General features: G+C 57.0%; 1 protein-coding gene across 2 annotated transcripts; it reads left to right on the top strand.

Annotated features, from left to right (window-relative positions):
* The first annotated feature begins 470 nt into the window (after positions 1 to 470).
* PPP1R32 (protein phosphatase 1 regulatory subunit 32) lies at positions 471 to 9,092 on the top strand. 2 transcript variants are annotated; one of them, XM_040255980.1, is made up of 14 exons: positions 471 to 551; positions 1,076 to 1,213; positions 1,390 to 1,507; positions 1,764 to 1,917; positions 3,273 to 3,401; positions 4,309 to 4,372; positions 4,808 to 4,920; positions 5,321 to 5,380; positions 5,501 to 5,587; positions 5,915 to 6,028; positions 6,114 to 6,208; positions 8,041 to 8,205; positions 8,701 to 8,792; positions 8,992 to 9,092. In XM_040255980.1, exons 2-13 carry the CDS (start codon positions 1,105 to 1,107, stop codon positions 8,777 to 8,779), a joined length of 1,287 nt encoding a protein of 428 aa, XP_040111914.1. In that variant the 5' UTR covers positions 471 to 551; positions 1,076 to 1,104; the 3' UTR covers positions 8,780 to 8,792; positions 8,992 to 9,092. The 2 variants fall into 2 exon arrangements, with proteins under 2 accessions (XP_040111914.1, XP_040111915.1); XM_040255981.1 differs by having other exon boundaries at positions 543 to 623.
* Positions 9,093 to 15,307: the final 6,215 nt, after the last annotated feature.

Consider the following 15,307-nt stretch of genomic DNA (forward strand, 5'->3'; position numbering starts at 1 on the left):
AGAGGCTTAAGAGTGGGATCTGGACTCACCCACGTTTGAAACTCAACTCTGCTATTTTCTGATTGTGAGATCTCTGGCCAGTCAAGTCACTTTGCTTGCCTAAGCCTCATTTTCCCTGTGTGAAAAGAAGGATAATAATAGCTACCTGGAAGAGCTACTCAGAAGACTGGAGATAAAAGATGTAAAGTGTCTGGTGAGAAGTGGGTACTCAATAAATGCGAGTGATTGTTCGGGATTATCTTTTATGTTGTGTCACTTGGACAGCAATTCTGCCCAGCTCAAGCGAGGGACACCATGATAAGGGCTGGAGCCTCAGAGGCAGGACCTTGCCTGGGCAGCTCCTGGCCTCCTCTCTTAGCCAGGTCAGCCCCTCAGTGGGCCCTGGCTTTAGAAGGGTTTGAGAGGCCAGGGGACACTGTTGCTAGGCACCTGTTGCTGGGCAACGCACTGTTTCTTCTGGCCTGGCCACCTCCCTGAGGGCTCAGGCTTCTCTGGAGCAGCTCCTGCCTCCTGCAGCCTCTTGCCGACCTCAGAGCCCCTGCGGAGGGCAGGTGAGGGTGGGGCCAGCTGTGGCTGGGCCCCCGAAGAGAGCCTGAGAGAGCCAAGCTAACTTCCAGTGGGAGGTGGGCAAGGATGGGGGAGTCCGGAGGAGAGACATAGAGCCTGGGGCTGAGAGTGAGCTTCTGAGCTGGGGTGGCCAAGAATTCCTAGGGAGGGCGGTAGTCTGGCCATTCAGTCCCCAGAAGAGGGCGTGGGGGGGTTCACATGGGACTGGGGAGTCCTGGCTCTGCCACCTATTGTGAGCTAAGCCTTCATCACTCAGCACCTCAGTTTCCCAGCTGTAAGATGGGGGAGGGGTTGATGATAAGGTGTGGGGAAAGCAAGATAAGACACAGGGTGCCACGTGTTGACGATCACTAGTCTTTTCTTCAGTTCGGGGTGTTGGTGGAAAGGCACAGACCTGAGAGGAAGGCCGCTGTGAAGGCTTCCATCACCTCCTCTCTGGTCCCCGCAACCTGAGCCTGGGGCTGGCTGGGCTGCCAGACCTACAGGGCTCTGTGTGCTTCCTTCCTAGGCCCCCCGGGGGCCCTGCCCCACAGCACCATGATGGGAAAACTCCCCCTAGGGGTTGTCTCCCCTTATGTGAAGATGAGTTCGGGGGGCTGCACAGACCCTCTGAAATTCTACGCCACCAGCTACTGCACAGCCTACGGTGAGGGCACCTTTGTGTAGGAGCCACCCCCGGGACATGGGACAGGATGGGGAGGGACCGCCTTTTAGACCTTGGGGGGTGGGCGTGAAGTATGCTGGTCCTGCCTGGGAAGCCCCGGTCACTGTTGTCCCACCCTGCTGACCCTCAGTCCTGTCTTCCTGCTTCCCGTCTGGCAGGTCGGGAGGATTTCAAGCCCCGCATGGGCAGTCACAAAGGCACAGGCTACACATCAAATTACCGGCCTGTGGTCTCCTATCAACCGCATCTCGATGCCCTGGATAACCTGGCCATGGGGTACAGTCTGTCCAACCCCTCCTCACCCCCTGCCTTCCCAGGCCTTAGCCCTCGGGGCCATCAGACCTCATCAGACCAACTCCAGCCTCTGTGCCTGGGGTCTGAGGTCCTGGGGGACTCAGGGACTGGTCCTCAGCCTGGGACCCAAAGGCAAGAAGACTCCTGAGGCAGCTGTGGGAGGTTGGAGGGAGGTGGACGCCCCACAGGGGACAAAGACAGGTGGCGCTGGTGTTAATAGCTCCTGCCCCACCCTCAGGGAACAAGTCTGCAACAATTTCCAGACGGTGACCAGTCAGAGTTACCGCCCCCTGGAGGTGCCCGATGGCACATACCCACTGCCCTGGAACTTGCACCAGACCAACTCTGGCTACTCTCGGGAGAAAGCCAGTGCGGTCACCCCTATCAAGGAGGTCAGTGCTGGGCCAGGGCCTGGAGAGAGATGGGGAGCCCTAGTCTGAGGCAGAGGAAGGGCTGGAGGGTGGACCGGCTGGGGATACCACCAGAGGGTGGGGCTGCACTGCCAAGGGTCGGTCAAGGCTGAGATGACTGGGCATGTAGGCACCACTGTGGGCTGGGGTCTGCTCACCTGCATCACTTCTGACCGCACCCCACGCCCCATCACGTCCCCCCCATTTCCATCTCCACTGCCATCACCATCATCCCCACCCACCCAGTCCTGTTCCCTCCTCACTCAACCCCAACCGTCTCACGATCTCCCGTCCCATCCACATCTCCACCCTCATCACCATCCCCAGCCCTGCTGCCACGGTCACTTTTGCACGGGCATCCCCATCTTCTTCACTTCTGTAATTGTATGACCATCTTCCTTATTATGAAACTTTCCCTGGGGTCTCAGACCATAAAGAATTTGTTTGCTAACGCAGAGGACCCAGGTTCAATCCCTGGGTCAGGAAGAGCCCCTGGAGAAGGGAATGGCAACCCACTCCAGCATTCTTGCCTGGAGAATCCCATGAACGGAGGAGCCTGGTGGGCTATATAATCCATGGCATCGTGACATGACTTAACAACTAACACTTCCTTATTATCATCACCACCACCAGAATGGATGCTGTCATTCATTCATGCAATCAATATGTTCTAAACACTTATCTTCTTATTTTTATTTATTAATTTTTTGGCCATGCTGTGTGGCATGTGGGGTCTTAGTTCCCCAACCAGGGATTGAACCCATGCCCTCTGCATTGGGAGCGTGGAGTTGTAACCACTGGACCATGAGGGAAGTCTCTTGGGGAAGTCCCACCTCTTCTATTTTTGAAGGTAATATGTGCTGGAGGAAAAAATGTAACAAGCAAGGGGCAAGGAGTGAAGAAGAAGTGAAAGTTTCCCCTGCAAATCAGGAGGGTCAGAAAAGAGCTTGCTATGGCGACACTAGACAAAAATTTGAGGGAAGTCAGTGTTCCTCTGGATGCAGCTAAGTGAGGGAAGAGCAGGCAGTCCAGACAGCAAGTGCAAAGGCCCTGAGGCAGGAGCATCTGACAGAAGGAGGGATGGCAGGAAGGAAGGAGACTGGAGCAGAGTGAGGAGCTGTGTCCTTGTGGGCTGCTGTCAGGATGTGGGATCCTACCTGGGGTATGGTGGGGATACTGCAGGGCTCTGAGCAGAGGAGGGTCCTGGCCCAGTTTCACTGTAGAAGGACCCTCGGGCTGCTATGCAGATCCTCTGCAGGGGTCAAAGGCAGAATCAGAGTCTGGAAGTGACTGCCATCCCCTCAGCGGGATGGAAATCGACTGCTCCCTCCTCCCAGGTCAGGAAGGTCCATTTTGACACCCAGGAGTATGGGCCCCAGGCCATCACGGGGCTGGAGCCCAAGGATGTGCCCCTGCTCCACCAGCAGCAGAACAAGGGCTCGCTGGAGTGGGAGAATGCCCGACATGTGAGTGCCTGGCTCCGATGAGGGCCCTGTGCGGGCAGAGGGGCCAGAACCCACCTTCTCCTCCTTCCCCAGGACAGGCTCTGAGCTGGCTCACCCATGTAGCCGGCTCAATGTGGGCTCAGGGCCCACACAAAGACAGGGGCGAGCCAAGGATTTGATATTGGGTGTTTCCAAGACAGCATCAAAGCGGTCCCCATGAACACCTTTATGTGCATCTTCGGATTTAATACCTGAGCTCCCATCTCTCCTGAACCCCTCCAGGGGCCCAGTGCTCTGGAGCACCCACTTCCTCCCTTCAGCCTCTCTTCTCTCTTTGGGTCCCTCCTGCTCTGGCTCTCAGGGGCTGCAGGCCTGGAGTCCAGTGTGGGATGTGACTTAGTAGGTCTTTTCTGGAGCTGTGGTGGGTCTTCTTTGCTGCACGCAGTGAGTGGGGGCTACTCCTGGCGGTGCACGGGCTTCTCACTCTGGTGGCTTCTCTCAGTGCGGAGCACAGGCTCTAGGCACGCAGGCTTCCGGAGCTGCAGCGCGTGGGCTCAGCAGCTGTGGTGCTCGGGCTCAGTTGCTCTGTGGCATATGGGATCCTCCCGGACCAGGGATCGAACTGGTGTCCTCCTGCATTGCAAAGCAGATTCTTAACCACTGGACCGCCAGAGAAGCCCGGATGTGACTTAGTTTCAGTTGTCACAGAGGAGCTGTGCTCTCATGGTGGAATTTCGGGTGCTGTGACGCTGGATGAAAGATTTGTGTAGGGGCAGGGCGTGGGGGGAAAGTGTTACCGGCCCTCCTGTCTCAGAGAACCACGCGGGTCTACTCAGAGCCCGGAGAACTGAAGAGCCGGCACCACCCCCACCGCCTGCAGGCCCTGGGCCAGCTTGTGTGCCCCATTGCTCCGTTCTCTGTGTTCCAGGCCCCCCGCTTCATGACTTCTGAGTATAATTCCAAGTATCTCAAGAAGCCATCACATCAGCCAGGTAGGCAGACGCGAGTCGGAGCTCTAGCTACCGTCCCACCACACATCCCTACCCCCAACCCTTGGGGAGGGGATCCCTGGGGACCCCAGAGCTGGCACAACACTAAGAAGGCATCAGCAGAAGACAAGAAAGACATACAGGCAGCTTGGGGAAACCATCCTCCCTGGCCTGACCTCTGTGCTTTAGGCCTGCCAATCTCCAAAGGATAACTCACTTGCCTAGGATGGCTGCTTGAAGCCTGCCCTTCCTTGTGCTCTCTCATCTGCTCTCTGCCCTGCACTCTGGAGCCCCCACCAGTACCCATGATCCTGGTGGCTCAGGCCTCCAGATCCTTGGAGCTGGCTCTCTCCCCACCTGCTGGGACCCTGAGCCACTGGCCCCCATATGGGTGGGGCCAGCTGGTCCCAGGCCAGCAAGGGGGGCTGTCTTTTGCAGATCTCTTGCAGAAGAATTCAATTGGTGCCAAGGAGGAGACTGGCTTCACTGAAGAGTCCAACAAGAACCCCATCATCTTTCAGCCACCCTCCCAGGCCCTTCCTGGGGACCCAGTAAGTCAGGCTGGGACCCACTAGACTCTCAAGGTGATTGAAGCCCTCCAGTCTGGGGGAATTCTAGCTTTAAATATGTATATACTGCAGAGGCCTTTGTCTAAACACAAGATGAAAAAACTTGGGCAAAAATCACCACTTTGGTCAACTCCCCCAGTTGACGGATGAGAAGACTGAGGTTCAAAGAAGAAAAGCAGTGTAGCCAAGGTCACTTGGAGTTTAGACAAGAACCATGGGCTGCTGGTACCATGCAGCACCATGCTCCTTCTTCCCTTCTTCCAAACTCTCCCGTTTCCTCTGAAAGTCCAGTGATACCCACTGGTGCTGAGCCGTCCTCTGTACTCAGGATAGACGAGCTGCTGCCTCTGGGGCCTGATGCTCCTCCGTGGCTTCTTTCCAGGGCCTCCTCCCTGGCCGGAGTGTCACCAAGTCAGACTTTCTCCCCATTTCCCACACTCATGTAAGCTGAGCCAGGGTTCGAGCGGGGGTGGGGGGATGTCTGTGCTGCAGCCTGGGGTCCTCCAGTGGGGCGGTGGGGGTTGTGCCAGAAGCTGTGCCAGGGGCTGCCTTGCTGCCTTAGGGGGATGAGTTCCTGCCGGTGCTGGCCAGAGGCTCCGAGCGGGAGACGGGCTTCAGCCGAGTGAATGAGAGGACCCTGAATCCCAGAGTGAGTGGCCTCAGGGGGCTCCCTCAAAGTGGGGAGCACTCAGAAGGGAGGGGACAGGGAGGTTTCTTGGGCCCAGTGGCATTTGATCCAGGCAGGATGGGAAGAATCAGGATCTTTGGAGATGCGGAGGAAGGAGCCCTGGGTGGAGAGGCAAAGGCCTAGGGGCTGGAAAGTGAGGAGCGGGTTCGAAGCAGTGACTTGGGTGTTGAAGGAGGAGGGACGCTGTCCTGGGGCTGGGGCTGCTGGGGCTCTCTGCCTGCCCTCCATCCATCCTGCTGCCTTGCCTTGGCCACTCAGCCACGCTTCCTGTGGCTCTGTCCCTTTCAGGTGCCCCCTCCCTGCCCAGAACCCAGCAGCATGAACCACTGGCAATTCCAGTCTCCCCAGAGGATGCAACAGACAAATGTTGCCCTGCTTGGCCGGGAGACCGTGGGCAACAAGGTGAGGTCTGCGGCAGCAGCCCCCTGCCCCAAATCCCCACTCCCCTCCCAACCTGACAAGTCCTCTCTCTAACCTTCTGGTGCAGGAGCCCTCAGGATTCAGCCTTAACAACCCCAGCTACGTCCGGAGCCCCTATGACCCTGACATGGATAATCACTACCTGACCACCTACAACCAAGGGTGAGCCCCCTTCCCTACTTATATCTGGGTTTGCAAAGCTGGTACCCACTTTACAGACAGGGAGACTGAGGCTGGACAAGTAACGAGTTTACAGTAATTAGTGAGGACCCAACACTTGATGAATGTGGTTCCCCCAGAAGCAGATCCCGAGCCGAGGAGTTGGGTGTGAGCCCTTTACTGAGGATGTCAGGGAGGGGAGTAAGCAGGATGGGGAAGGGCTGGTGACCAACAGTAGTGTGTTATTAAACCAGATATCCCATGGGAAAACTCTAGAAACCAGTGCAAAACATACAATTCAGAATGATCCCGACCAAGAAGCAAGAGAGCTGGGGTATTCATACCCCACCTCCGCCAGTCCTTGGTTAACAGCTGTCCCCAGGGGTGATGTTAAATCCCAGGTACCTCCTTGCCCAGGCAAAGTGGGCTTCAACAACCCAAGGGCAGCCTTCCCAAAGATGCTGTGCAGGCCATGGGTGGGCAGGGAAGGGATAAGGGGTACTATGGGGTCCAGGTGGAGCAACAGAGGATCTGCTAAGACAACACATCCAGTCCATGGCAGGGGAGCTCCACATACCTTCGGAAGGTAAGCTCTGTGTTGTGTGAGCCCTGGGCAAGATATGAATGTCCTCGGCATCAAGGAGGGCTTCCAGGAGGAAGCGGCCTTAGAGCCATGGTGGGGGCTGCCCAGGTCAGCACCGGGTGGGGAGGGATCACACAAGTGGGAGGAAGGAGATTAATTCTTGAGAAAATCCTGCCCTCACGGCGTCTGTCATCTGCGTGTCAGCATGTGTCATCTGCGTCTACACTGCCCTCCCCCAGCTCCTTCATCTCCCAGGGAGCTCTCCCCACCCACCCTGGATCCTTGGAGCCAAACGCCCCCTCTTTTGGATGGAAACCCTGAGGCTCAGAGGGCAGAAGCGGTGCCTGAGCCCGATAGCAGATCGTGATGTGCGTGGCTGCTGCAGTTCCCACGGAGGGCAAGGAGGAGGGGCAGAGCCTCCCTCAGGACCCTGGGGGACAGCTGTGTCCCTGCCCCCTCCCCAAGCTCCTACAGACCCCTCAGCACCCCCACCTTCTCCTCCACCCACCTGTCTGACTTCCTGAGCTCCCGCCAGCATCAGGCACGCTGCTTCTTCCTCCTGCGCCCTGAACCCTGGGGACTGTGATTACTGATGATTTTTTGTTCTGTACCCCTTCTTTATAAACTCAAGGGCTGGGCCCACATATTACTCATCTTGGCACCTTCAGAACCCAGCCCAGGCTAGCTCAGTGAAAACTGGCAAAATGGAAGAAATGTCCAATGCTGAGAGGGGAATGGATGACATGGAGTTCCCAGCCCCCATCCTCTCCCACCCCTGAGATATTCACAGGCCAGGGAGGCATCTCCTTTATATATACATATGTGTATATATGTATGTGTTTACTTGACTGTGCTGGGTCTTACTCGTTGCAGCATGTGGGATCAAACCCAGATCCCCTACATTGGGAGCATGGAATCTTAGTCACTGGACCCCCAGGGAAGTCTCAGGGAGGCATCTCTCAAAAGTCCTTTCCTTTCCCGAGTGTGTCTCAGTATCCGGGGCGGCACAGAGGAGAGGCATGCAGCTCAGGGCAGAGCCAGGGCAGGCTTCCGGGCTAAGAGGGGAGTGAGGGGCCAGGGCCTTCAGGAGGGGCTGGTGGAGGGGATGCCGTGGGCAAAGGCAACGAGGCGGGAGGACCCACGGCAGGGCGAGCTCCTCTGGAGCCGAGATTCCTGCTGGAGCAGAGCGCAGAGGCGGCCCATGTGGACGGAGGCCAGTGTGCGGCAACCTGCCCTTCTTTCCATGTCGTAGATACTTCGAGAACATCCCCAAGGGCCTGGACCGCGAGGGCTGGACTCGAGGTGGCCTGCAGCCCCAGAAGCCAGGAGGCTATGCCCTCAACCAGCCGGTCACCCGCCTGGAGGCTATCCCCAACCCTTCGGAGAGCCTGAGGCACCTTCACCCTCATGTGGGCAGGTAGCACAACCCTACTGAGTCCTTTGCTGTGTCCAGCAGCCTGTCCCCAGCCTCGCCTGCCTCCTGTGTCTGTCCGTCCGTCTGAGAGGCCCCTTTTTCCCCGCCGGTTTATCCATTGCCTCTCCTGCCCGCCTCACCCCAGCAACCCCTCCTCTGCACAGCTGCTCCCCTGCCCTCAGCTTGTTCCCGGGCGCTCAGCTGGCTCCGACATGCTCCCTGCCTGGCTGATTGGGGTGGGGTGGCATGTGGTGTCAGGGGGACAGAGCTGAATGACTGTGGTTCTGCCTCCTCACTCTGACTCCTTTTTGCTCAATTCAATTCCTCAGAAATCGCATTTACACCAACAATGGCCTGGAGTTGGCAGGCAAAGACTGGTTGTGGTTTGGCCGTCCGAGCTGAGCCCCGGCTCCACGGAGAGGGACAGGCAGAGGGGCAGAAGGCCTGGGCTCCCTGCCCCGCTCCCCTCCCTCACCTGCACACCTTTCTTCCCTGCAGAACCCTGATCTCTGCGGACCCCTTCTACCGAACCACGCCTCCCAGCGGCCACGGGAGCCGCTTCACGGCACCCAACTGAGCCTGAGGCCTGGGTAAGGGGCCGGGGAACCCCCCTCCATGCCGGAGTGGTCCTTGTGGGGCAGCCCCCCGGCCTAAGTCCTGGGTCTGGCCAGCCCTGCCCGGGGACCCCAGCCCCAGAATAGGAGGTGGGAGGCCGGGGGCATCTAAAGAGAGAGGGCGCTAGTGCACGGACCACCCGGAGCCCTTCAGGCCTCGTCTCTGTTCACACAGGTTTGCTGACCCCAGGGGACAGGAGCTGGCTACTGTCCCTATTCCCACATCCCCCCGGGGGCTCCCCGCCTACTTTCCTAATGAAATAAAAGCAGTGAGGCCAAACAATGTGTCTGCAGTGTCAGAGGGGGGCTGGGAAAGGAAGGGTGAGGCTGGGGAGGGGGTGCATGACTGGAGTCAAATGTGGAGTCAGGGAGGCCTGGTTGGACTCACCGTCATGATCCGGGCAAGGCACTTCGCTCCTCAGACTCAGTGTCCTCTCCTGGGAATGGGTCACCTCGGGCCTGTGCTCAGTGCTCTGTCCAGTGTGGGTGGGAAGAATCCCTAGGGTAGGGGGCAGGCAGGCCAGAGCGGGAGGTGGGTCTATAGCATGGGGAGGGGGATCAGAGAAGGTCTGCTGGGGCCCTGCTGGGGCCCACATCAGAGAGTCTAAAGGAGAGGGGAGGGGAAATCCCTGGCGGTCCAGTGGTGAAAGACTCCACAATTCCCCTGCAGGGGACATGGGTATCGATTCCTGGTTGGGGAACTAAGATCCAACGTCCCACAAGTTGCACAGCATGGCCAAAATAAATAAGAGGGGAGGAAAGCCAGGCGGGAAAAACCACAGGGCTCTTTCTCCAGAGACAGACGAAGGAGGGTCCGCAATGGATGTCTCCCTGGGCACTGGACCCTAGGGGAGGGGTGGGGGCTGGTCTCAAGGCTGGTGCCTCAGTACCTTCGTGAGAATGAGAACAAGCCTCCCTCTAGGCGGACGCCCCACTTTAACACAAGACTTGAAAGGCAAAAGTCTTCTGGGAGGAAGAAAAGCCTCCCTTCCTTCAGGTGCGGCAGCCTGAGACCCCTCAACCTGCAAGGCAGAAACTGGGCTGCCTCTCAGCGCCTTCCATCACCTTCACTGGTGCTTTTGTGCAGTGCCCAGCCGTCTCACCATACGCCATGGCCCTGCTCGCACCAGGCCCTTATTTTATAAATAAGGAGCCTGGACCCGAAGAGGAGGGGACGACTTCAAGATGCTCGAAGTCGGACAGGGCAGAAAGGCAGCAGCCGCCCCTCTGGGGATGTCCTGGATGTCCCCCGCACCTCGCGGCTCAGCCCGGCAGGCGGAGGGGCAGACAGTGGTCCAAGAGCTGGGCCCCCACCCTTCACTCCACCCCTGCCCCTGCGTGGGAGTCTGTGGAACAGCTCTGCCGGCCCCAGGGCCTGTCTGTGCTCAGGAGTCTTGAGCAGCAGGCCTGGGGGCTGTCCACGGCCTGAGTGGGGCTCCATGTGGGAAGTGGGTGGCTCCAGCTGGCTCCAGCATGGGAGGAGGAGGGGAGTGCGGGACACAGAGTATCTCGACCACAAACGCGCAGAACTCAGGACCCAGCGACAGCCCCACACACTGTGGGCGGGGCCTGCTGGTCTGTGGTCCCCAGCATCCGGTAAGTGGCCAGGCAGATGGAAACACACACACGCACACACACACACACACTCCACCCAGTTTCACCTCTCCGTGTCCTTCCTCAGAGGTGTCCTGTTACAGCTCGTGTTTCCTCCTCGCCCTGCCTCTACTAGCTCAACAGGGGATAAGGTGTCAGGACACCAGAGCTGGACGATGCTGCCTCTCCATCACCTCCCCCCTCACAGTCCTAAACTCAGTTTCCAAGCCTGGGGCCACACCCGCCACAATGTTTCCTGAGCCCGGGCTGTGGACTCCACCCCTGGGCTCCCCTTACCCCTGCCTTCTACCCGCAGCTCTCGGGCAGTCCATCCTGGCCTCCCTGTCTGGGTCCTGGGCTCCAGCCCAAGGGGTTGTGTGAGGATAGGGTGACCCAGAGGGTGGGGTGGCAGGACAGGAGTCCAGCAGGGGGCCAAGGTCAAATCTAGGTGACTCTAGAGCCCCTGCCTGGTGCAGGACACAGGTTTCCTCATCTTTCCATGAGGAAGCAGACACAGAGAGGTAGAGCAACTGGCCCAGGTCCCCCCGTCCTAAGGATTGTGGGTGGGGGTCTGCTGGAGTGGGGCAGAGTGGGAACCCAGAGTGGAAGTCGCCTGGTGGAAGAGTGAGTTGACTCCAACTCACACCTGGCTTCCTGACCTTTGCCCTCCTCCCCGAGGCTCAAAGGGAACAAACTTTGAAGTAATGGGCAGAGTGGTCAGTTGTGGGCCTTGAACCAGGGAAGACTGTAGGCAAGGATTCCAGGGAAGGGTCAGCCAAATGTTCAGTCGGAGGCGGGAGCAAGGGAGGCTGAGAGGTGGGCATCCCTGTGGGGAAGGCGGGGGAAGGGGCCTTGATGGCCTTGCTGCAGGGCCCTTCTCTGCCACTCTCCTCCATTATGAGGCTCCAAAAGGGCACAGACCGTGTCTGTCTTGTTCATACGGAAAGCCAGGGGCAGTGTGTGCACCCCTGCAGATACTCAGTAAATATTAAATAATGGAATGAATGAATGAATGAATTCTGCTTGCCGTTGAGGGTTCTGAGTGTCACCTGCCCGACACCAGGAGGTCAGTAGCGCAGGCTTCCTGCATCTTTGCAGCCCAGTGATTGAGATTACGTGGGCCCTGCCTCCTTGCCCAGATGCCATGGCTGTGGCCCCTGGGACCGCTGTGCTTTGCCCCCCAGGTCACCTCTTCTCCCTCTGCTTGTGCCCCGTTGCTCTCTTCTCTGGCTCGGCCTCTGACCAGCCCCAACCATGTTCCCTTGCTGTGGCCTGAGGGCCCCACATTCCAACCTTGACCCCTGGCAGGTTCCAGGATCACAGTAGGATCAGTGCCAAGCAGTCCTCTGTGCCTTGTCAGGGCAGGAGGGGTGGACATGTTCTCGCCCTGTGGCTATTTGTGTTACTAAAACCGCGTGGGAGGAACTGGCCTCTGCCCGTCAGTTGAGTTTCTCGCCTGCCCCCAGCTAGTATCAGCCCAGCACCCTGTACTCCCCTGGGCCAGGGCTGTCCACAGAGGGTAGCTGTCCAGGCCTGAGCTGTGGAGTCAGACTTCCTGGGTCCAAATTCCAGCTCCCTGAACCCTGAGGCTGCCTCCTGCCTCCAGCTGATCATATGAGCTACAGCTAATATAACAGAGCTCACCGTGTGTGGGCTAAGTGAGATGATGTGTGTAAAGAGTTTAGCATGTGATGAATAGCTACACTGATGCTGGAGCAGAGGAAACCCGAATCCCAGATAGAAGCGGGGATTTGAAATTGTCACAGGGTCTGAGCTTTGTCCCCTCCTGCTTGGCTCTGGACGGTCCCCTCCTCTGCTCTCTTCTCTGCCAGCAGGCCTTCACTTGTCTGGGAGAGTTTGGGTAGGTGATCCACCTGGACAGCCTTACCCGGAGGTCCCTCAAGGGGGCGCTGTCTCTGAGGCCAATTCTCCCAGGCCAATTCCCCCAGGCCTCTGCTCACCTGTAACCAGGACAATCTCTCCTTTCAGCAGGTGATCCCTAGGTTGGGAAGATCCCCTGGAGAAGGGAAAGGCTACCCACTCCACTATTCTGGCCTGGAGAATTCCAAGGATGAAGGGGTCATCAAGAGTTGGACACGACTGAAGGACTTTCACATTGAATCCGCTACCATATTGAATCCTGTCCACCCCCCACTGAAATTTTAGGAACTGTTCTGAGGTGTTATCAACAATGAGGATGATTATTCTTTATTAAGCCCCCACAGCCTGCTGGGAGCTGGGAATATTCTGTGGGGGACGCAGGTGGGTGCTACACTGATGGCATTAGTGTGGGGGAGTGGAGCCCTGGACGGCAGGATGCAAACAGGTGCTGGGTGCTGTGCAATCGGCAGGCAGACGTGTGTGAGGCTGGTGCCATTATAGCACTGTGGCAGCTGATATTGACGGGCACCATCTGGCCCCGGTCACATGGCGACCCGCAGATCCACCAGCTCACGGGCTTGACAGCTGGCCAGCTGGGAAAAGGCATTGGTTGGTGGGAACTGGAGGCCTGGGGGGTGTTGGGAAGCCCTGCGTGGGGAGGCTGTGGGACAGTGGTCTGCTACACACAGAGAGATGGGGGCCTGAAAGGCAGGATCTGACCCCCAACTTCCTCTCTGACTGTCTGGAAAGGTCCCCAGTCCCATGGAAATGTTCCCTGAGCAGCAAATATTTCTGGAGGGATCAGACTCCAGAAACCCACCTCCCGCCAAGGTCTCTCTTCGAGGTCAGAGGAGGGCCTGCTGGGTTCTCCTGCTCCAGGCATCCTGACATTCCTTGCTTCTCAAGATGCTGCTACAGACAAGGTTTGCCAAGAAAGTTCTTTGAGTCATAAAACTTCATTGCTGCAAAGATCTTTGTGAAAACAAATTCAGCCTGAGCCAGAGGGATGCAGCCAGCTCCCAGAGGCTCACGGCTTAGTCTCTGCTAGGAATACATGGCCTTTCCCATCACATCACTGCACTGGGGTCTTGGAGTGCAGCTGGTGAAAAGCATGGGGCTTTAAGCTTCCCTGGTGGCTCAGATGGTGAAGAATCTGTCTACAATGTGGGAGACTTGGGTTCTATCCCTGGGTTGGGAAGATTCCCTGGAGAAGGGAAAGGCTACCCACTCCAGTATTCTGGCCTGGAGAATTCTATGGACTGTATAGCCTATGGGGTCACAAAGAGTTGGACACGACTGAGCGACTTTCACTGTTACTATTTGCTGAAGCGGTATGTGAGTGTGTGTGTGTGTGTGTGTGTGTGTGTGTGTGTGCACTTCAGAGGTCCTCAGGTAAAGAGGCCAGGAAGGCATCTAAGACAGGCATTCTAAGAGAGAGATTGGACAAGATCCTGAAAAAACTGTGCTCAGAAAAGACTTTAGGAGGCTCTGGGCCCAGCGAGGTGTGGTCCCTATGGCAGGACAGCTTTGCTACAGATCCTCTTTCTCCTGGTGGGCTCTGGCACCAGGTGTGGGAAGCTGGTATTGAAGAACCTGGGCAGACTTATTCCTGAGTATGTATGAGGAGGAGGATCTGGCAGTACGGGGCCTCCTGGTTATGACAGTGAAGGCCCTGTGGATCCGGGACAGTAGCCCCTCCACTGTGATCACGTGACTCGCTTAGAGTCCAACCATGTGGGGTAGCAGTCACAGCTCTTTGCGAGCATCAGAAACCAACTTCGGGGACCTCCCTGGTGGTTTAGTGGCTAAGAATCCACCTTCCAATGCAGTGGATGCAGGTATGATCCCTGATTGGGGAATTAAGATCCCACAAGGTGCTAGACAGCTAAGCCCCCGGGTCGCAATGAAGATCCCATCCCGCATGCTGCAACTAAGATCCAATGCATCCAAATTAATAAATAAATATTCTTTAATAAAGGAAAGAAAGAAAGAAAAAAGAAACCAACTTCAGCTTATTTAAGCTAAAAGAAATTTATTAAAAGGCTTTTGGAGCTCACAAAATCTTCAGGTGGACCTGAGAATAAAGGTTAGAGGCTACCCAGCCAAGCTGCTGCTGCTAAGTCACTTCAGTCGTGTCCAACTCTGTGCAACCCCACAGACGGCAGCCCACCAGGCTCCCCTGTCCCTGGGATTCTCCAGGCAAGAACACTGAAGTGGGTTGCCATTTCCTTCTCCAATGCATGAAAGTGAAAGTGAAGTTGCTTAGTTGTGTCCGACTATTCGCGACCCCCATGGACTGCAGCCCATCAGGCTCCTCCGCCCATGGGATTTTCCAGGCAAGAGTACTAACCATAATCAAAATCGCCCCACGGACCTGGGCCCCCTGAGAGCACGTGCCTCCCTCCTTGCGGGGCCCTGGATGCTGTTCCTCCTGCTGCCGCCGCCCCCACACATCCTCAGGAGGGACTCCACACAGTCCCTTCTGCTCTGCATCTCTCATATCCGATTCAAAATCTGGAACGGCTACTTGTGCTGGGTGGCTGCAGCCAACTTACCAGGGAGGCTGGGAGTTCCCAGAGTTTTCAGCTTCCATAGTAGGATGTGTGGGTTCTGTTTGGTAACGCATTTGGGGTTCTGCCAAGGAGACTGCTGGGAGGCCCAAAGAATTCAAATGTCCTTCACATATGGGTTACCGTCAAGAAAGGAACAAGGCAACTTTCCTGGTGGTCCAGTGGTTAAGACTTCACCTTCCAGTGTCGGGGATTTGAGTTCAATCCCACATGCCTGGGAGCCAAAAAATGGAAACATAAAGCAGAAGCAATGTTGTAACAAATTCAAGAAAGACTTAAGAAAAAAGAAGAAGGGAATAAGCATTTGCTGTATGCCTCCTGTGAGCTGAGAGCCTCACATACCTGGCGGGTCTGCTCCTGGTCCTTAAGGACTCTCTGGGATATGGGGAAAGATGCCCTTCCCCACTGCCCTAACAGCATAGCAATCTATGAGTTTCCTGATGCAAC

The sequence above is a fragment of the Oryx dammah genome, unplaced genomic scaffold (genome assembly GCF_014754425.2).
Source record: "Oryx dammah isolate SB20612 unplaced genomic scaffold, SCBI_Odam_1.1 HiC_scaffold_15, whole genome shotgun sequence".
In the NCBI taxonomy this organism is placed as follows: domain Eukaryota; kingdom Metazoa; phylum Chordata; class Mammalia; order Artiodactyla; family Bovidae; genus Oryx; species Oryx dammah.

Bases quoted from the DNA above. Each gene is read 5' to 3' on its own strand.
- PPP1R32 (XM_040255980.1), top strand. From the start codon at position 1,105: ATGATGGGAAAACTCCCCCTAGGGGTTGTCTCCCCTTATGTGAAGATG. The intron at 1,214-1,389 runs GTGAGGGCACCT...CCCGTCTGGCAG, and splicing joins CAGCTACTGCACAGCCTACG to GTCGGGAGGATTTCAAGCCC. The intron at 1,918-3,272 runs GTCAGTGCTGGG...CCCTCCTCCCAG, and splicing joins CGGTCACCCCTATCAAGGAG to GTCAGGAAGGTCCATTTTGA.